Genomic DNA, 21436 nt, shown 5'->3' on the forward strand with positions numbered 1-21436 from the left:
GTGTATCGATTACTGGTAACACATTGCGATGAAATGCGCTTGTTGTTGAAAATTCAGTTAATCCCATTAAAATCTGATCATTTGCAGTTGGGGGAAAGAGGTGCATGTTCAGTCCAATGTGTACAATACACAGCCCTCTTAACGCTTTATAGTTTGGACAATGACATACATTTGTACATTAACTGATCCTACTGTATAACATGAGACAAACTTTGATATCTGGATTCTAAACATGAACTATCACATGTGAAAGATACCACGAGTACATAAAGTAATGTCACAAATGTATAACGTTAACCTCTAACAGCCTACACTTTTACCAGTCGTCCGTCCGCTCGTTGCCACTGACATGAACTTTCCGACTAGTCTGGCTCTATCTGCTGTGCCCATGGCTACATGCACAGGCTTAGCATGGAAATGTTCACCCAATCTATCTAGTACCCGCAATGATAATTTAGGGATCCGTTTATGCATGCAGCCCTCGAACTCTGGTGGCGCACCAGATACAGTGGTCACCGCCTGTTGTCTGAATCCTTTGGCGAGCTAGGGAAGCACTTCTTCAGTCGACAGGTCTTGTCCTGCCCTGGCCTCCTGTTACCGTCTAGCTGTCTCCGAACGCATCTTACAGCATGGCAGAGTATATAACGGTTTGTGTCCATACAGACTTCTCTATATAGCCAGGAAAGTCCACCCCCTTTCCAACTTTCCCTCAAAGTAGGCATCGGCTCCCGCCACGGTGACGTGCGATGAATTGAGAGTTTTCCCTCCCTCGGAGACTGAATCGTGGTTCTCAACCTTCTCCCCTAGACCTGGGCCCATCTCTCTGACGATATTTTTGTTTGCGGACGCTCGCAGCTCTATCCTGGCATCCTCGCAACTTAATGGCCTGGCTGTATGTTCCGTATCGTGGGGGCAAGAGCCTTACCCAACCAAGTAGAAGCCCGACGAACAGTACCAATCTCAGTAGTATATCTGCTTGGAAATATTGTGGAGACCTCAGTGCAGACTTCTTGTCGGACCATTTACGGAAATCCTTTGGGGGTTTGAGCATCACGTAATGTTCTTGGGCCTTCCCAGCGTTGTCCGGTATGTTTTTGTCTCTCTCTGTGTTTTTGGCTGCGCCGGGTTTCTTGGCTGTAGTCGTCTCGTGCTCTGGCATTCTCGCAGCAGGTACTGCAGCTAGGGGCGTTTCAGGATCACCTGCAGGTTGGTTTGCAGTCGTGTTTTTGTCGGTTTCATCATCTCTCTCCGAAGCACCCAATGTTTTGCCCTCTTCGTCGGTCTTGTCAGCCGAATCGGGGTGTGTACGAGTCACAGTCCCGGTGTGGATCTCTTCGGCCACGGTCGGCAGCTGCACCAGACCGTTAGTAGGGAAATCATGGTCAGAGCTCTCGTCAGTTTGTTCTTGTTCTCTTGGCTTGGTACCGGTCTTCAGAGCCTTGTGGAAAATGCATCATAGGTTTATAAAAAAAAAGTGTAACAAAAGTTTGGTGTTTTAAGTAAGATTTTGTTTTACTAGAGTAGGCCTTAGTCTTAACCTGACGCATACAAAAGTCAGCCGGCAAATATTAACTTTTCCCCAACAATTAACACGTAGCATGGTATGGTATCCATCTCTAAAATACCCGTCATCGAATATCGGGTGGGCCACACGAAGATATTGTTAGAATATGTATAGATACAGGATCATACCACCTTGGCACAAAAGGACTATCGAAACATTTCACAAACGGTGGTTACCAGATTACCAATACAACTCTGGGAATATGAAATGTGTTCACGAAGATTTACAAGGTGCCAAACAAGCCACCGCTCTGGTAGCCCTTCTAGAACACCGCGCGCGCTTCGGTCATTTTGAACATATATAACGTTATCGATGTATTTTAGCCAAGGAAATATAAAATGCTTACTCCGTAGAGGCCTGCTGTAAATAAGGCCCCCGCTCCAACAGCCGAAATCACGCCTCTATGACTATTACTCCATTCATCGCTGCGACCTGACTGGTAGTGAAACTCCGGTTTGAGGCAATTTCGCTCCATCTCTCTGGGTAAGGAAGCTGATGTCGCAAAAGTCATCTTCATCAGGTTATGGTTCCTCATAACATCGATACCTGCCGGAAAAAAAAAAGTTTTGTGCGAAGCCCTACAAATCTATAAAAGCGAATTTCTAGAATTTTGAGATGACCTGTAACATTACTGAACTAAATCTGACTGTTGAGAGGTAAAACACGTTCAAAGTTGTACTCATCATACTCAGAACGAAAGCAACGCCAATATATAGGTAAGTCATACAGGTGTAAACCAAGCTGTTCCGTGGAGGCAAGACTTGTTTACCTGCGGTAGTCTTTGTCCAAGAGTTAAACCTGGACCTGGAACAGACTCTAGCGGCCATGGACAGCGCCGTCCTTGCGGTTTGCATCTTTTGTTATATTTCTACGCACACACTCACAATGCATAACAAAAGGGGCGTTGCTTTATCTTTGCTCAAAGGAACGCAAAGTATATGACCTTGCTACTGACAAGTCAAAGATAAGAACAATGGAAGGGCGTACGGTTCCTTGGCAACCTTTGTTTTATAATAGAGTGATGTAATCATTTTGTGACGTTCGATAACAATGAAAAGAGCATCGTAGACATACAGAGACTGAAATGTCAGTCAAGTTCTTGATGATCTCTGGACACCACAAATTTGATGTCGTGTCCAGAGAAGAAAGGGAGGGGAAAAAAACTAAAATAATTGAAAACACAACGGTTAACAGTATATCCTCATCGATCGGAAGGAAAGAAGTATGGCCTTATTTCCTCATATAGTTTGGTGTTCTACAGTCCAAATAATTCTTACGTAGTGGATGAACTGTGAAGGCCAAAGCTGCTACAGGAGATATTGAATGAGGTCTCCAAGCAGACGTTGGGGTGAAAGAGCTTAGCATTTTCTGAGTGACGGCCAGGCCACTCTGGCTGCCAATAAGCATATGGAAATTTGAATAAAAGATAAATGTTTTTAAGGGAAAAAGTTTGGGAAAAAATATATTAATTAAGTAACGTATCCTTAGCCTTCTTATTTTGCACAATAGATGGCGTATACATGAATATAGGTGGCGCTCCTACGAGCGGAGATGGGTTACATGGGCTCCTCGTACGGATCCCACAGATATGTCCTTTTAATGTCGACTTGTGTCTTTGAGGTAATTCTAGATGTGTATAAGGGTACCTAGACCTATGTGGGAAAGTTTTCGCTGACTTTTAAACCCAATTTCGTATATATCTTCACATTTTTCAAGACGTGACTGCATACCCTATCACATCCTAATCTGCAGTACCGATACCGGTCGCCTGTAGAAAGCTGCAAAAGAGACCGCCAAATTACAAAATTTACGTCTTTTCGGGAATGGGGAAATCGCGAAAGGCTCGTAAAGGGGTTTAGGTTTTGAGGCTTCATCTTGAAATAGATGGCAATATTTATGATATTTTGATGACAAAACCATCGAATATTGGGTTGTAAATGACACATTTCCTTCACAATTTATCAATGGAAGTGTGTCAAGTGTCATAGAGATTGGCGTTGAACAAATGCAACGTTTTTCTTTCAATAACTCCATTTTTTCTTTCAACATGCTGTTCGTTGTGTGAATTACTTGTGGGATGTAATATAGCCTTGATAATTCTGGACTGAGCTGAAATAATAGGACGTGGTGTGGAAGTTATTTTGTTACACAGTTCAGTTCGTATGAACGTGGTGCTACCAATGATGCTGTTCCAGACATCTCTGTGTAGCATGGCGGCCAGCAGGTCGCGGTCCACCTTTCTCCTTCATGACTTTCTGGAGTGTCAGGTTTGGTCGTCCCCTTCTCAATTTTTCGTCAGGTTCCCAGAGGAGGACTTTGACTACTCATGACGCTCTGCATGTATGACCAGTAAGAGCTAATCTTCGGTTCTGGATGGTCAATTGTAGAGGTTTTTGTTATTATTGATGCATGCGGCTCTGCCAGGGTACGTTCAGAACAACCCGAAGCAGTCGGGTGTAGTTTCCGTCCAGTTTCTTGGACACGGATTTAGTGTTTTGTTACACCGTCTACTGAAAAAACAACAACAACAACAACACACTACATACCTCCCGATGAAGGATCATCCATAGCGGACCTCCTTAGTGCAACAAATTGGCGTTAATTTTCGTATCCTTTTTGAAAAGTAGCAGAAATTGATTCGAGCGCTGATGTCATCCATAAAAATCAAATAACGTTAGGTATGGCCCATATAATACCATTACATTATGTCTCCCTAATGGCGAAGGGGATAAGTAAGTAAGGAATACCAAGTTCATTTCCAAATACGCCCATATTCAGAAAGTGTGATATATTCCGGTGGATAACAGGATGTATCTACGGCTTTCTTTCTCCATATTTTCACTAGATATTGCAAAGTTTCAGCCTTACGTATCTTATGATCCGCAACTTATCTTATGATCCGCAACTTTCCAACAGACAAGTGCACGGCACGTTCTTTATTGACCGCTAGTTGGTATCTCCTCTAAGTTTGGTTCAGAAACATACCCCTTTCCACCTTTATCACATATGGAGTGTATTATTTCTCCCACTTGAGACGAATAATACTAGTAGCACTATTTAGTAGTTGCAAATGCGGAGACCATTACATGGATCAAAAGCGACTCCTATTATTCGGTTGCAGTACTGCAACAGCACGGCGGCGGGATGCTGCAATAATATCGTGAACCGCTAGATGTCACCATATAATTTTCCCGCCAAAATAAAACCACCTGCTATTAACGATCTAAGACGTCATTAGTCCCTTTTAATTGTAACAGCCAATGGCAACAATCAAAAGCAGTGACGTCAAATGCATTTACATAGTAGCTTCCATGGGCACAGCCGAATGTCAACAAACATGGCGGCTTCCAACTCAGTTGACGTGCGTACGGTAACGTTACATTGTAGGCTTTGGAAAGAAACGTTACCATGCAAGTTTGGACAATGTAGTTCAAAACCAGTGCTTTTTGGGAATGGGGAAACAACGAAGGCTCCTGTGGAGATTTACACTTTGTATTCGTTAACGTTAACTGTCATCACAAATGATATGCATCGACATCAAGGTAAATTCAGTTTTATTCTTGATTCAATAAGCATTAAAGAACCAACAGAGAAGTGTACATTATTCTATCAGAATGAGAAGCTCCTCAAATGGAGAATCTTTGTCAAGAGAGAAGTGAGGTTGATATGCATTACTGTTGGTTGCACTGATATAAGCTTCTACAAAGAGTTTAAAAGCTGGAGGAACTACCAAGTTGTCAGGAATGGTATTTCGCCGCTGCGCTGAAATTAAATTCTGCGGTTTTAGGTTTTCAAATCTTAGCAAGGACGTTGATCTTAGCTCGCCATTTTCACATGAATGAAATACCAAATGATAAAGTTCCTGACATATCGATACTGTGGATAATCATTGTAACAATCTATAACGATTTTGTTCCACAAAAATCTATCATGATGACATGTAACGTTAGTACACGTTTCTAAAGTCTAACCTGGAAAATTATACATAGAAAGCAATGTGCATTCCATTCAATATCTTATCAAAATCTGTTTTTCACTCTTTAGTTTCAGCATCTAGAGATCTAAACAGTTAACTAATATGTTCATTGATATCTTAGCCTTACAGGCAGTTACACACAAAACACTTCTGTACATGCAATCTCTTTGTCAACAATGCCAGAAAAAAATCTTATCATATTTACATGTTACATGCATCATTCAATAATCAAGATGCCATATTTACATGACTTTGAGACATTTGTGGTATTTACATATTTCTTCTGCATTAAGATCTTAAAAAATAGTTTAAGCACAAAGATAAACTTGTCTGGGACATGCTAGCTAAAATACATCAGATACAACAATGTATACATATACGATATATAAAAGACAACTGCAGAACCAAACAATATCTTTCTTACCCACTGTATGGGCCATACTGCAAGCTAACAAATACCATAAAAACACACACAGCAGTACAAAAAACATTCAAACCGTAAACAAAAATAGCTAAACAAGGGACATGTGAATAACAGTGCATCTATCTCATCATATTCTTGATCTCCATCCATGATACGATCACTGTAGTTCATTGTGATTTGATTGAGAACTTGAAGTACAAATCAGATGTAAAAATCTCAGCCTTATAGGTACTGCATTTGACATAATATCATTAAAAGTTATCATAATTTTCTTCACAATCATGCCACAGCAAAGTGCAAGTCTTCTTCTTTACTGCTTTATAGACATCAATTGTATACAAGTCTTATCTGACAACATAGCAGTCATTAAAAGATTTCTAAATCTCAGGTGAAAAATATTTTTACGTTTCTTGGCATGCAGTCACAACTTTTTATTGAAAATACGCCTTTTGTCTTATTAGTATATTTCCATGCAACATCATTGTTAAACATGAGATGACTATTCCTCACAAAGGCAGAGACGAATCTTCCTCACAAAGGTAAAAGTAACTACATGTACTACCTTTTCCTGACTATCTCTATGAAATGCTATTACACTTATAATATTATACAACATCACGAAACAGATTTTCTGTGTTATCTTAAATGCATTATCTAGTCTTTGTCAGTCATGTTAATGGAATGCCAATCAAGCAATAAACGCTAAGAAGTCTGGGTAAGTTGCAGTATTGACGTTAACTGCAAGGTGGCTACTGCAACCTTCAACAACTGCACTTAACAACTCCATGTAAGGACTGTTGCATGTTTGTAAATTATGTCAATTATTATAGTTTTTAGCAAAATCTATTTACTGTAGATAACTACTCCAGATGTAGAATCTCAGACTTTTATAATATAGGTACTGCACTTCATATAATGTTACTAGACAAGTTTTCTTTGCAATCATGCCACAGCAAACTGATACTGAGATACAAATGTTGCATTTCCATGATGAAAAGTCCAGGATGAAGTTGAAGAGTCACTTGTTTCTACCTTTATTATCTCTTCCTTCAATAAAACTCTCTTAAGCGTAGGATTCGGTTTGTTCCTCGCTGGCTACCGTCTTCTCCGACCTGTCTTTCTTCTTCTTCTTCTTCCTGTGCCGACTCTCCCCCGGAAACTTGTCCTCCCCACCCACGTAGGTCTCCCCATCATCCCCATAGGTCAGTCTGAAGGACAGGGAGAAAAGGGAGTTTAGGAAAGACACCAGATGATGAAGAAGCCTTTTTGTTGTTGTATTCATGTTGCAACTCAATCTATACTTAGAATTGATGTTGGCTTAGATAAATACGTAACATGCTTTTCATGACATTGACTTGGAAAAGAGAGCGTTTTTCACATTGTAACGTTAATGTGAAAAAATGTTAAAATAAGAAATGAAATGTTTCAAATCAGATTATTATCTTATTGCTTTCAAGAAACAGCTTTCAGGCAATTGCGTTGTCATGCAATATGCACTTCCAAGCTACAATTTAGACTTAAAACACTTTCATGCGACTGTAAATTTTGGAAACTTTGCTGTGGTTTTAGTGTAACACCTAGATCACCTTTATCTGTGGGGTAACCTATATTCGTTATTATCAAGAACGGGGTATCAAGTCTTACAGACGGTGGTTTTAAACGGTGATATTTTGAAGAAAAAATATTGCAGTTTCATATGGTAACAGATATAGGTTACCCCAATATTTGAAAATATTGCAGCCTGATATAACAACGGATATAGGTTAGCCCATGGATAAAGCTGAACTAGCATTTAGCAGACACGCATTTTCCAATTCAAAACACTGAAAAAGAATCATTTCCCTTTAACCGCAAAATAGAACCACAGCAAAAGCAGAGAGATAATAGTACATGTATCTTGTGGTGCATTTAGTAGCATCAAACTAAGTGTTAGTCACCTTGGGTTAGTCAACATGTCATCCTGTTCCATCTCTACGTGAGACTCAGATGGCATGTACCAGTTATCGCTGCATGTGAGAAGCAACACCACAACGGAAAAGGGAGGACAGAACATTAACAGTGTTCTACACCCAGCAAGCGTCATGGAGGTAGAGAATAGCAGCATGGGTGTGTACTGATTCAGATCAGCATTTATCACAAGAAAATATGACCATTTTTTATAGACCATGTAAAAAGAATGTATAAGACAGCTCCAAAATTCCAGCCAACTTCCACCAACAGTTTTGTAATGATGGTTCTAAAACTGAAACTACAACAACAATCACCAGCAAAAGAATATGGTCTCCCTCCTAAAGCAAATCATGACAATTGATATATAGCACAATGTCATGTGCTTCGATCTTTCAGCATGCAATTAAGCACAAGCGCACACCAAAGTGACACCAGCAGCTACATGTATGAGGCTTTGCAAGTATTGATCGGTAATGGACTGAGTGAGAAAAAGATATAAGTTTCTTCTGTACTAAGAATAGCTCAGTCTAAAGGAAGGTCCTATTAATTATTGTGTCCCTCTTGTGCTGTCTGATTATAAATGACATACACACTGTCTAAGGCCAGTTGGAAATTTCAGGTAACAGCACACAGAAGTTGATTTCAGTATGCTGTAGCCGTCCTACTGTCATCACAAAACCATAAGCCACATTTCTGTCCCTATCTGTATGTACTGTACACTCAGGCTGTACTAAGACATCCTGTGATAATGTGCATTTACTCCACCACCAGTGCATATGTGGGAGTTATAACTGTAATACTTGCCTTTTCCCTTTCTCTAACCGCCTGCTACCCCTGAGGCAAGCATGCACACATAGTTAGCCAAACACTCAGCAGAAGAGAGTTAAAAAGCATCAACGGTCATCAAGCCTTGACCAACCCAACTGGGTTGGCAGATGGTCGAAAGTGAGTCTGTCATCAAAGGACAGAAAAGATCACAAGGGTTGCAGTTCCAGTAAAGTCTGACAGGGGGAGACTTACTGAGCAAGAAGATGGAGAAAGTTGCCGCTTGGGGAACTCCTAGAGTTCAGCATGAGGGAAAGACGAAAACACACAGATGAGGAAATGCTACATGGAAAGCAGAAATGTCAGTATCAGCTCTCACGTTAGTAGTCACACAAGCTGTCAATATAAAAGAAAGGAAAAGCAAACAGAATTTGTTAGGAATCAAAATTGGACTAAAGGGAAGCTAAAAGTGAATTAAAGTTTTTAATAGATTAATCTTACTGCACAGTATATGGTGACCCCTGTGTATCTTGCAGAGTGTAGTCTTCACCCATTTCGTTTCCATTTTGCCTTTAACATAAAAACATATTTTTGTGTTCATGGAGTGTATTTTGTATACTAGTACCTGTGCTAGTTCTTTACGATAGAAGGTGCTATACTGGATGCATTGGAAAAAAATTAGAAAAAAGGTGCTACGAGAAAAAAATTGGCCTTAGAGAATTCCTCTTTAGGCTAGAAAACTTACAAACGTATGTGTAGAAGCTTAAGACGTATGAAAACATGCGCACCAGTGAGGGTTAGAAAAGAAAGAGTGACAGTGAAGAAGTGTTGAAAATTGACTTCAATCAATTTGAGAACAGCATGATAGCAAGTCGGCATTAACAATCACGTCACTTTCAGCATGTAAAAGCTGCAGATGTATTCAAGAGCAATCAAGATCACGACAATTCCAAGCCTGGCAAAGCGTAATGCAAAAATACCATACAAAGAAGGAAAATTGTGTTTAGAAACACCAGAATACATACTTGCGAGAGGTGCTGTCAGGGTAAGCTTGGTCCATAGCAGAGCTTGCTATCGCGGTGGTCTGTGTTGCGTACCCCGATGTCGAGTGTCCGCCATCTGTTATCGTGTATGGTTTGAATGGTGACGGGATGTCAGCGTCGTGGTCGTCCCAGGACACCTGCGACCTCGGTTCAACAAACGCCGCCGTGGACGGGAAACCTGACATCAGCTTCGACACCTGGAATTTTTCCTGAGAACAAAGAAAGGGACTAGTCTTATCTAGATGCTTCTCTTTCCTTACCTGTCTTGGGTAGGATGGTGATGACTGGTTTGTGTGTTGATTTTGAATGTGTTGTGAAATGTTGTTGAATGGAATAAATTAATGAATTTTAAGTTAAACCTTGAGTAAATTGGTGCAAGTTATAGTATTCTTGGTCCTTCTGAAAGGGAATAGAGCTTTAGGTCCAACCCTTGGAAATGTTATTAGCATTATGTAAATTAATATTAATCAGTTTGTGCCTTTAAGGGAAATGATGGTAATAATGACAGGGATGTCTGATCTAAACTGAGCTAGCTAACCTGTTACACATTAAACTATTATAAACATGATATCATTATCATTGCTGGTCTAAATTCCTACACCACTGTGTTTTATACAATCTATTAGCCACCATGTCCTTATCCCATATGTAAATAACGTTCTGTGTCAATGCTACCATGTCCGCTCTGAACATCTCATCAGCATACGCCTCCTCGAAGATTTGTTTGACTTTGAAATGATTCTATTTGAACAGAGAGGGTAAACAATGAATCAACAAGAATAATAAGACAACAGAAAAGTCATGAAATCAAGCATATCAGAAAATCACAGTGTAGTATAAAACAGGTTTAAAAATCGTAGGTCACAAAATCAAGTGTGCATTTAGCAGAAAATATACATTTTCTGTTCATTTTAAGAGCATACAAAGCCATTAAATAAGTGTGTTACAAAGCAAATACAGTAGAACAAGAGAGCAAGAGAGTTTACTTAAAAAAGACAATGAAATTAGATAACAGAGGATTTTAAAGTATATATTATCCTGGGTGGTGGCAAGCAGTGTTTGTCAACATTCGACATACATGTAAAGTCAATCAATTCATAATGAGGTTACTCTCTAAAAGGTTCTAAACAGACTAATAGTGTAGACATTTCAAATAAATCCATCATTGATTAAAGAAAGGCGACAAATTTATCACTTCTACTGATATGTAACAAGTGTATCTTATACCTTCCTGATGGCGAGTCTGACAGACGCAGGAACGTCAGGAATCATGTACGCAATGATCCACTTCACAGCAAACACAAGATGCTAGAAAGAGTACAACAGGACACACATCAATGCAAACATCATTAGGATAAACAACAAAGTCCCAAAAAGGAAAAGAGATGATGAAGCTAAACTGTAGGCATTTTTATTATAATATCTGTGGCTCAGTGGTGTAGACAGTTCAAATTTTTGTTGTCTTCTGCAGTTCACACTACACCTTGATCACGGAATGACCTAGTACTGTGCAGACACCAAAAATTTGGAGGTACATATTTTACATGTTTTCAAGAGTCTCTTATTGAAGAAATACTCTATGAACTTAATACTCATACGTGGCTGACGAACCTCTTCAATGAAGTTCAATATTTCCTCTTTCATTTCTGTTTGCTCGTTTGGGATTTCTCCCATTTCAATATTCCTCCTGAGCTCTGTCAGAGTCTTGTAAGCTCACAAACTTCTGCACGGATGTCATGGCCTAATGGTTCAAGTTGGTAAGCCAATCTTGTGCAAATGTCATACCCTACCTCGAAAACGATGACCACCCAGAGCTTGTCGATGGTGGAGAAACTCTGGAAGTATGTTGCTGTGAATGCCACCAGGAAGGCATTACTGATGACTCCTGCAACGTTCACAAACTCCAGGATAGAGTACCAGGTACCTGGGGAGGGACAAATAAGAAAATCAGACTCCCGTTCACTTACATATGTACGCTTTGGACCACATTCATTGCCAAAGCAGGGGATACAATCAAAGACAATCAAGAAACTTCCAGTTGAAAAGTTTTTGTCCAGATTTAGACTTTAAAATAGATAATATATCTTTTACTGTATCATTGCTGAACAAAAACGTTTGACTTCCAAACATATATGTACAACTTTCATAGCTGTTTTATACGACATTGTCACATTTCTGAATGTTTAAAAATTTGTCAAATCTATTGCTGCACATAAGATCACAGAAGAGACTAGCAGAATGTTACATAAACATGTGGTAGGAGAAGACAATCATGGTATATTATTATAATACTGGGTACATAGTTTCATAGTGTGGTATGGTAAAGATCTGATTTTGCTTGAATTTGCAGTATTGTTAATGCTAAAACTAGCAAGTTTTTTGTCTCAAACATCAAGTTTGGTAGAAGAAGACTAATATTAGCTGAACTGACCGATGTCCTGGGCGATGAGGGCCAGCGGCCTCCTGTTCCACCACAACAGTCTACGAGCGTCCACTCTCATGTCAAACAGGTTGGTCAGTATGGCCAGCAGAGGCGCCAGGGGGAAGGATGCTGCAAAGAGCTGGGGTGGGAGGGGGGCAGACATAAATGTTATTTGTATGACCAGCAATATCATAATGTTTGTTCCAAAATTCATTCAACAGATATGCTCTATTATTACATATAACAGTGATATACTACTATCAGTTCTGAACGATACATTTCAACATACTGGATTATCAGTATGTTGATTCTATCCTGTCAGAAAAATCCATTCAACAGAATCATGCAAAGAATTGAAGAAATAAAACTTCAATACAAAGATAATGACAAAACTACGAACCTTCCTGGATGTAACCATTGACTTTTATTGTAAATCTTAAAACGTTTTTGCGGTTTTACTTTTGCAGTTTACATGGTGACCTCTCCAATGTGTGCGAAATGAATAAATGTACCATAACAGTATGGAAGAGGCTTAAGGTTGGGTCACACAAGTTTATATATTCAAGTCCGTATAAGGTCAGTATGGAAGTCTTAGCCTCCCTCTGCCAGGCTTTACAGGTTGCTGGAAAAATAATGGAAATTGGACAAATATAGACAGATAATATGTCAGAGGAGTGAGCTGGCCGCAAACCATACTTTTGTCCAATGTCCTCATTTTCCAGAGACCTGTAGAGCCTGGTAGAAGCTAAGAATTCCATGCGGACCTCATACGGACTTGAATATATACACACGTGTGAACCTTGCTTTACAATGGTCCAACTCACCATCTGATACCCGTACTGTATGACCTTCTCGTTGTACTCTGACAGGGTGAAGTCTCCCAGCTCCGGCTTCTGTCTCTCCTTCTCGATGAAGTCGTTGACGGGTAAGCGTGTGTCGGCCGTGTCGATGGACTTGTCTATCTTGTTGTTGAAACAGCACTTACACTGTTTCCACTTCTTCTTTAACCAACTGGAAAGAAGAAGAATGGACTTGTAAAATTGGCTGTGCCTTGGTAGAGTTACAACAAGTACATTTGTGACATTTTGTCAGGATTTCATGCCTTCAGTTTTCCATACTGGTGACATTTGATTTGGATATTCAATACATGAAACTGTGCTTGATTGGTCTATCACATGTGTACTACTTTCATCTAACTCTGTCTAGTGTTATGTTCTTCTAAAGCCCTGTCCTTGGTGCTGATTGGATAGTTTAACTGTGCGTTTAGCTCATTGGACTATGCATTGTCCCTGTCCTTGGTGCTGACTGGATAGTTTAAATGTGCTTTCAGCTCATTGGTCTAAGCATTGTCCCTGTCCTTGGAGCTGATTGGATAGTTTAACTGTGCATTCAGCTCATTGGTCTAAGCATTGTCCCTGTCCTTGGTGCTGATTGGATAGTTCAGCTGTGCTTTCAGCTCATTGGTCTAAGTATTGTCCCTGTCCTTGGTGCTGATTGGATAGTTTAGCTGTGCTTTCAGCTCATTGAACTATGCATTGTTCCTGTCCTTGGTGCTGATTGGACAGTCTGACTGTACCTTCATCTCATTGGACCATGCATGGTACCTCTCCTTGGTGCTGATTGGATAGCCTAACTGTGCCTTCAGCTCATTGGAATATACAACATCCTTCCTTGTCTTTGTTGCTGATTGCTTAGTCTGACTGCTAAGTTGACTAAAGCCTACATTGTCCCTGTCCATGGTGCTGATTGTTTAATGACTGTTTATTACAGTGAAGCATGCTTATTCCAGTATCTTACAACTCCAACAGATAACTTAAAACATGCTGATAGCTACTTACGGGAGCAGGAGGTCAGTGAAGACTTTGGGTGCAGGTTTGAAGAGCATGAGGATGAGAACTTGGAACGACAGTTCTGACATACACGTCTCGTCTATGCCACAGTCGTCCTTCAGAGGGAGTCCGAACCACGTGAAGAAGGTTTCGCCATGCTGATTGGGAAAAAAGACGGTTGTGTGGTTGTAAAGAAACAAAAATCCTTCACGTAACATCAAAGAACCCCACATACTTATTGAGAACAGTAGGGGTGACCCAGAGTTCATTAGTGGGTCTCCCATCACTACGACGGATGAGCGTTTCTCGTGCCTTGACCCCTCGTATGTGTATCTAGTCCAGTTTGTTTTGTCTGACCAAGTCGTGACCCAGAGTACTTGGTTGAAAAAGCATGCCTCAGTCAGGCTACTGTGTTGTTACATGAAAAGCCTGAAGATTATAGTTACTCTTATTTTCTTGGTCAGATGTTTTTGCGGTTTATTTTCTATCTTAAAAACCACCCTCAAGGAACTGCAGGAAATCTAGATCTTAGAAAGACATGAAGATGACAGCTGTTGGAGTAAAGACATACCTTTCTCACAAAAGCGATGTAAAACAGTGAGGCATAGCTGTTAGCAAACTGGAACGCAAAGAGCTTGATGATCAGGGCATCGTCATATCTCGTCTGCGTTCTGAAGTTTTCTGTAACACGAAAATGATAAAGATGGCAGCGTGAATAACCTGACAATAGTTTCAACATCTACAATAAGGGAGAGATATCTGATAAAAGAACACATATTTGATGTAATATTAATTCAATCTACAATATATGAAGTTGCAAAGGGCTAACAATTAAAGGAATATCATAGTCAAGACTACACGTAAAACATCAATTATTTATATACATATTCATGAATAATTTCTATTAACATTCATGCATGTTTGAAGGTTACAAATTCTGTGTTTGGAACTAAGAACTTACCCCAGTCTGTTAACTTCACAGCTATCCACTTGTATACCTATAAGTAGAGCAGGTCAGAAGTTAGCAAATATTAGCAACTATTGCATTTACATTTGCCCAAATACCAATTTACAATAGCATGGATTAAACTAAGTTATCTAAAAGTGAAAAAAAGTGAAAGCAACCTCAAACCAGTTTAGCTCACTGAAGAGCTAATTTTCCATAGATCGTGAAAGAGAAGACAGATACTCTGTATAGTATTTACTCTATATAGTATTTACTCTGAAAATTCTTTTTGACAAGCACAAGTGATGGACCATGGATAAAAGTACTGTATTTATGACTGAAAGCCGTTTTCTATAGTGTGCATGTCAGGAGAGTAACAATTGACTGGATTTGAACTCCCAACTTCGTGGTCATTGTAGTCCTATGACCAAGAAGTTGGGAGTTCACACACTGCATGCTGTATGGTATGTAAATAATTATTTGTCAGTTGAAGTTTAGACTACTGACCCATCCGAGCAGCATGATCGACACTGCGTTCATGCAGGATGAGCAGACGGTGGACAGCATCAGTCTCGTGAACATGTCTCCGCTCTGAAAGAAGATGCGTGCCCAGACTCGGTAGATGATGACTCCTATCATGCTGATGATCACGATACAAATCTGGGGACAAAACAGAAATATTCATAAGGTCTAAATAAGCACAGATATGCATTCTCTTTATCTTTATAACTGTACTTTTTCTTGATGTAACAGCAAGATAGCTAGGACTGCCAAAAGGACATTGACACTTTTAGTTAATGGAATGGATAATGCTAACCATAAAACTACATCAGCTGTAATAACTTAAACAGTTTCTAAAACAAGATATCATGCATAAGATGGCAGTCTTGGGAACTTGTGACATTCTAGGTGTGAATGTCTTCTATTTTCATAGCATACACTTCAAAGTAATGTTTCCATTTTGTATTGTTTGAAGTGTCCTGATTTTGCATCCTTCTCTTCCTCATTTCCTCAAATACATAAATGTCTAGTAGACAAATTTCTTGTACGTTAAAGTATAAAAGAATATTCATAGCAAAGCTGTAGGCATTATGAGCGAGATGAGAGAGTTTGTACATACCCACCACATAACCACAAAGAGTGCTGAAGAGGGAAGATACAGGAAGCCATGTGCTGTTTTATTGGAGCCTGGTGCAACAGAGTAAGGGGGAGGGGGGCAGAAATGTGCAGTACAAGGTCAGAGGTGTGAAGATCTGGCAACAGAAAACTCTGCAGAGAGAAGACTTTCAGATACAGAATAAGCAAAAATTACATTATGCTGCTAGAAAGCACAGTTCACTAAGAAAATGTCAAAGACAGTGTTACTCTGTTTGCTATCAAACGATATATCAGTGAAAAGCATGTTTTTCTTCGTAGGACTGAGGTACACATTGCAATGAAATGGACAGCTAGCAATATATCTTAAAAGCTGTCATCACAACATGATGTAAGAAGAACCTCTAGTTACTATAAGAGCACAAATCAAAAAGGAAATCCACTAAATGACAGCTTAGTTTTAAGTTCCTTACCATCAATATGACGACTGAACATGAAGTGAGAAACTTGGTGAACTGTTTCTGGAATGGGTAGTACCACACTTCCTGCCCTGTCACTGGGTCCTGGATAACACAAACACAACATGTTTTGCCATTCATGGGTTTAAACCTCCATCATTTTTTATTGAAACCTGTCTGAAACACACTAAATATACAAAAATGCTTATGCTGTAGAGTAAAAAAGTCCCATAAGTTTTGATACACAAATCAAGTATGTCTTCAACATTTTTATTCCCCATCTACTTTATTGGTTTGTGTATTGGCATGTTAATGCTCTGTTTCAAATGTAATACAGATCTCCCTAAGCTACAGTCATGTATTTCAACAGAAAATCATGTTTGAAAAACTACTTTGAATAGGAAATGAAGTCAAGTGTCTACATACATATAGCAAGAATGCTGACCACATGACTTCTTTATTCCTTTTTCTATGATACCAAAAAAAAAGATTGTGATCTAATCAAATGGAAATCTACATAAAAAAACAGTAGAGCATATTGCAAAGGGTACCTTGTCATAAATTTTTATATGAGAGACTTTTGACAGGGTGGTAAGAATCCATAGTAAAGAAAAAATGGTTTTATTCCTACCTCTTTGACCTTTGTACCATAGAACTGAGGCCTGTCAGGCTCTGTGTTCTCAAAGTTGTCCACGTCCCACTCATAGGCCAGGGTGGCATTCCTTCTCTTCCATACCTCTAGGAAAATTGTGCCTGAAAAAATAAATTGATACAACAAATATGTTAAAAATTCTTACATACGAATTCTTGAAAAGTCATTAGCCATCGAATATTTTTCATCATGGAAAAGAGTCTGAAGAAGAAAAATATGAAGAAGAATATTTCCTCTATGTTCTTAAAAAGATATTCTAACTTTGCTTCAAATGAATGGCAACACATCATCAGTTTTTCATCCACACAAATTTCACCATTATTCAAAGCAATTGTTTAAATGTTTGTCAGATCGAGCTTAAGTTCAATAAATTGCATGACTGTATGACAACCAGTACTTACCCCACAGACATATGACCAGTGCAAAGTATGGTGTAGCTGCATTATCAAAAGACTCCTTTATAATTCCTAACGTGTCCTCTGCAAAGTCTGCAATGCTAAAGACACAGGAAGAGAGGAAAAGAAATTGTTTGTTTTCCATTTAAATGTCATAAAGTTGTAATGTTCAAACATACAAATAAAATGGGGACTATAGAAATATGATTGACATGGCAGTAAATCATATTTTTACATTGCTTTCAACTGCAAAAGTGCTTTGAACACAAGTGCAAGAATCATATAGTATTACACTGATTACACCTTGCACTGATTCTTCTGATACCACTAATAAGATACTATTGTCACAGTCATTGATTATGGATCATACCAAACTGGATCAATTCAATCATCAAGCATATAAAGCCATCATTATCAAACAATGGACCAAAAGGAAATTATACATGTAGAGGACTTACTCTGACAGCAGACTTGAGTCAGTTTGGTTAGATGCTGCTACTGTGCCGTTGAGTAGTGTTGTGTTGGTGTCAGGGACCTCTGTCTGTAGTTCCCTGCCATTCTGGTACCTCAGAATACTAGAAAATTGGGAAAATAAAATGGTGTAAGATTCTATTGTAGTCAGACAACTTTATGCATGTGAAAATCTTAAAAATGAATGCTTGAACTCTAATAAACTCTACTACTGTTCACAGAAAGCGACCTTACTCTTAGCATACTTATGGAAGGTACATATATATTATGTATTATAATACATAAATGTCAAAACATGACAAATTCTATGAAATGCTATCTTTAAGGCCCCATATTCTTCATTGTTTTTGTGTTAAGAAACACAGTTAACCACCAACCTGAGGTAGAGCCCATAGAAGAAGATACAGAGTCCCAACAGTGTAGGGAACCACAGGGTAGTGATCAGTGTCCCCTGCCAGGCGAAGTAGAACCCAATCTTCTCTCCAAAGTAGTTCCTGATCCTCCACATGGGCTGGTACTTGGTCCACAGCGTCCACGTGTCGTTCAGATCCTGTCGCGGGTCCTCGCGGTAGTCCCACTCTGACGGGCCCTTCCTGCGCCGCTTCCGGTTCCTGTTCTCGTCTTCGTCTTCGTACTCCAGCTCTGATTCGTCGTGGAGGATGAAGGCGTCCTGGTACGAGCCCCTCATCAGGAGGTACGGAAGCCCTTTGGGACACATGATATGTTCAGGGAGCGGATTTACCCCTTGTAATGCTCTAATGCTCGAACCGTGGACAACGTTTTGGCGGGTACTTGCCTGACCGGTAGCAACGCTATCACTCTCGTGGTCAACGAAAGCTCTGTTATCGAATGATACGGCCCCTTTGGGAGCACCAGTAGTGTGTGCAACATCAGTAGCAATGCCAGATTTAGTGGTGCTGTCCCCATTGTCACAGTCCACAACATGACTACCAGCGGTTTGGTTAGTTGGAACAGTAGCTTTGGTAGTTTTAAGCGCACCTGTCCATAAAGAGTATATGTTTTGCCATTACCATCAAAAGGCTAAGATGACTGTTTCATTAGGTTTATCTTTAGGACTATATGTAACTTAAATTATATGTAACTCAAATGGAACTGTTATGATTAGGGAGGAATCTGTTACATGTGTTTTGGGTCTACCTTTTGCTCTCATCCCATCATCTTCTCTCTTGTTTTCCCTGATGTCGATGTTGATCAAAATGTGATGAACCTGGACAGAACAAAATTTTTGAAACTTTTGAGCAAAATCCATTAATCCAGCCTACATGTATGAGAATGCCAGAAAGCAAAAAAATTGGGCAGCACAACACAACAAAACCTTCCCTGAAATCTTCAATTGCAAAGTATGCAGTCTAATATAATATTTCTAAGGATTATGTTTGAATAGACTAGACTTATAGACATATATTTTGTTGTTGTCTATACATTTGTGCATGCAAAGAGGAATGACTTACCAACAAAGACCTTGTAGCTGGTCTGAAGAAGGTGTCTTCATTTTCGATGCCTTGGAAGAGGAAGCGCTTGCTGTGCTCAAAAGGTGCGCTGACGTAATCAGCTGAAAATGTAGTCATTTGACAATAAACAACTTTCCTTATGATTGGTTGCACTCAGTAATCTATGACGTGTAATTTAAGTGCAAACAGATAGAGTTCTGGATTAACCACAAATAGAGGCAAGCTGTGCCTTATATTGCATGTGTACCGTACATGTGCAGTAATCACTACATTTGTACAGCACTGAACACACAGATTTATACACAGATATACAAACACATGGTGACAGGAGGTTTCAAGGCAACAGGATTTGGTGAAACATTGGACTAGGTGATTCACATGCTTCTATATATACCTTATGACTTGTTTTCAACTGTGCAACCATATATTGGACTTAAACGAGCAGTCTTTTCAAGTGTATTCAAAGTATTTATCTACTAAGACATCCTAACAGAATGAATGACATTGTGCCATTTTACACACTGTGACAGACTTAGAACTGAGTTAGAATGATTGACAAGACAAACAGACAACACCATACCCCAGTCTATCACACATCACAGGTGGCAGTGGAAAATAAGACATTAGCAAGCACATGTGAGTAACATAACATTTGGTACACATACAAATGCAAACAATAATAAATAGCATTTACACACACTGTCAGAATACTGTTCTTGCAAACAATTCACATTTTATACATTGTTTGTTCTGAGAAACATGTATCAAAGTAGTGCTTTCCACACGAAAAGAGGGAGATAAATATACTAGTATCTAAAGTTTAAAACATGGAAACATTTCAACAATCATACCAGACAAATTGAACATCATAACAACATAGTAACTTGAACTACATGTAAGAACAAATTTTATACAACAAAGATGGGTACACTGTACATATTGATTTTGTACAAGAGATAAAAGCCAGTTGCAGGACAAACATATCATACAAGAAACAGAAACAATCTTACCTTCATCGTCAGTTTCCAGATAAGCGTGGAGTCTGCCTAGCAAACCTTTGTATGGTTTCTTCTCTATTTTGGCCTGAAATAGACAAAAGCATCAGAATTAGCTTAAAGTTTGTATTTTAAAACAGAGACCTTAAAAGTTAAATGGCAAAATGGCCACTGTAAAACAAATATAAGGATCTGCCCATTGAAAGAGATGGTACATCGTATAAAAGCACAAAAATTGCAACAATTGAGTAGTCATGTTGGCCACTACAGAACATACATATATATAGGGAATGATATGATGGCATATATGATTAATATGTCGTACATTACTATGTACAACATGCATTCTGATGATGATAGGCGCCCTTTTTAACCTGAGATACATTAAATTTTGTATGTACTGTCAGTTTGCTTTGCAGATTGGCCTCTTTCTACTGTAATCTTCATCAACCAAATCATGATGACTGGCAGAGTTCTACACTAAACAGTTACTGTAGTATCACTTAGTCTTAGAGATACAGCTGCAGAGGTTTAGAACATGACAGAAACTTGAATTGAATAGTAACTGTTTACCTAACATTTAATCTAAGTTTCAGTTATCTTATGCAGAGAACGGTGCCCACACAAGGTTGTTACCTTTTTCTGGTACTGAATTTGCATCTTCATTTTTTTCAAATTGTGGTAGGATTCTGCTAACAAAATAAGCACAGAACATTTATGCCTGAGAGAAGACTTAGTCTTGTAATTTACTACTAGGTACAGTTGCTTATACAAGTACATTCAATTTGATGCTACTGTACAGTATTTTAGACCTGTACCTATAAATGATTTAATTCAGAGTATTGTACCGTACTGCATGGGTACCAGTATACAGCCCTAACTACACCTGTCATTGACCTTGTGACTCACTGGAAAAGATCATCTCCAGAATCCATGATTGATTGATAATGTGACAGAATTAACTATGAAATATTCATGG

At 39.2% G+C, this 21436-nt stretch overlaps 2 protein-coding genes across 15 annotated transcripts in view; both read right to left on the bottom strand.

Annotated features, from left to right (window-relative positions):
• Positions 1 to 107: 107 nt before the first annotated feature.
• LOC118419971 lies at positions 108 to 2472 on the bottom strand. The gene is made up of 3 exons (XM_035826673.1): positions 2334 to 2472; positions 1911 to 2110; positions 108 to 1438 (listed from the first exon to the last, which is right to left on the bottom strand). Exons 1-3 carry the CDS (start codon positions 2416 to 2418, stop codon positions 791 to 793), a joined length of 933 nt encoding a protein of 310 aa, XP_035682566.1. The 5' UTR covers positions 2419 to 2472; the 3' UTR covers positions 108 to 790.
• A 3221-nt stretch (positions 2473 to 5693) lies between these two features.
• LOC118419940 (anoctamin-4-like) overlaps positions 5694 to 21436 on the bottom strand; it is a 26857-nt gene continuing 11114 nt past the window's right edge. For 4 of the 14 annotated variants that reach the window (XM_035826613.1, XM_035826615.1, XM_035826619.1 and 1 more), the window contains 24 exons: positions 20473 to 20545; positions 20043 to 20048; positions 19463 to 19563; positions 19149 to 19218; positions 18368 to 18695; positions 17978 to 18094; positions 17526 to 17620; positions 17104 to 17225; positions 16488 to 16577; positions 15427 to 15579; positions 14935 to 14971; positions 14545 to 14654; positions 13983 to 14131; positions 12969 to 13155; positions 12154 to 12283; positions 11513 to 11646; positions 10950 to 11030; positions 10398 to 10463; positions 9705 to 9931; positions 9181 to 9249; positions 8935 to 8973; positions 8719 to 8748; positions 7902 to 7970; positions 5694 to 7172 (listed from right to left, as the gene is read on the bottom strand). In XM_035826613.1, coding sequence (XP_035682506.1) covers positions 7028 to 7172; positions 7902 to 7970; positions 8719 to 8748; positions 8935 to 8973; positions 9181 to 9249; positions 9705 to 9931; positions 10398 to 10463; positions 10950 to 11030; positions 11513 to 11646; positions 12154 to 12283; positions 12969 to 13155; positions 13983 to 14131; positions 14545 to 14654; positions 14935 to 14971; positions 15427 to 15579; positions 16488 to 16577; positions 17104 to 17225; positions 17526 to 17620; positions 17978 to 18094; positions 18368 to 18695; positions 19149 to 19218; positions 19463 to 19563; positions 20043 to 20048; positions 20473 to 20545 — 2628 coding nt within the window. In that variant the 3' untranslated portion in view covers positions 5694 to 7027. The remainder of the gene's footprint in view (positions 7173 to 7901; positions 7971 to 8718; positions 8749 to 8934; positions 8974 to 9180; positions 9250 to 9704; positions 9932 to 10397; positions 10464 to 10949; positions 11031 to 11512; positions 11647 to 12153; positions 12284 to 12968; positions 13156 to 13982; positions 14132 to 14544; positions 14655 to 14934; positions 14972 to 15426; positions 15580 to 16487; positions 16578 to 17103; positions 17226 to 17525; positions 17621 to 17977; positions 18095 to 18367; positions 18696 to 19148; positions 19219 to 19462; positions 19564 to 20042; positions 20049 to 20472; positions 20546 to 21436) is intronic. The other 10 variants (XM_035826616.1, XM_035826618.1, XM_035826617.1 and 7 more) reach the window with 10 other exon arrangements.

This window comes from Branchiostoma floridae, chromosome 7 (assembly GCF_000003815.2).
Source record: "Branchiostoma floridae strain S238N-H82 chromosome 7, Bfl_VNyyK, whole genome shotgun sequence".
Classification (NCBI taxonomy): Eukaryota; Metazoa; Chordata; class Leptocardii; order Amphioxiformes; family Branchiostomatidae; genus Branchiostoma; species Branchiostoma floridae.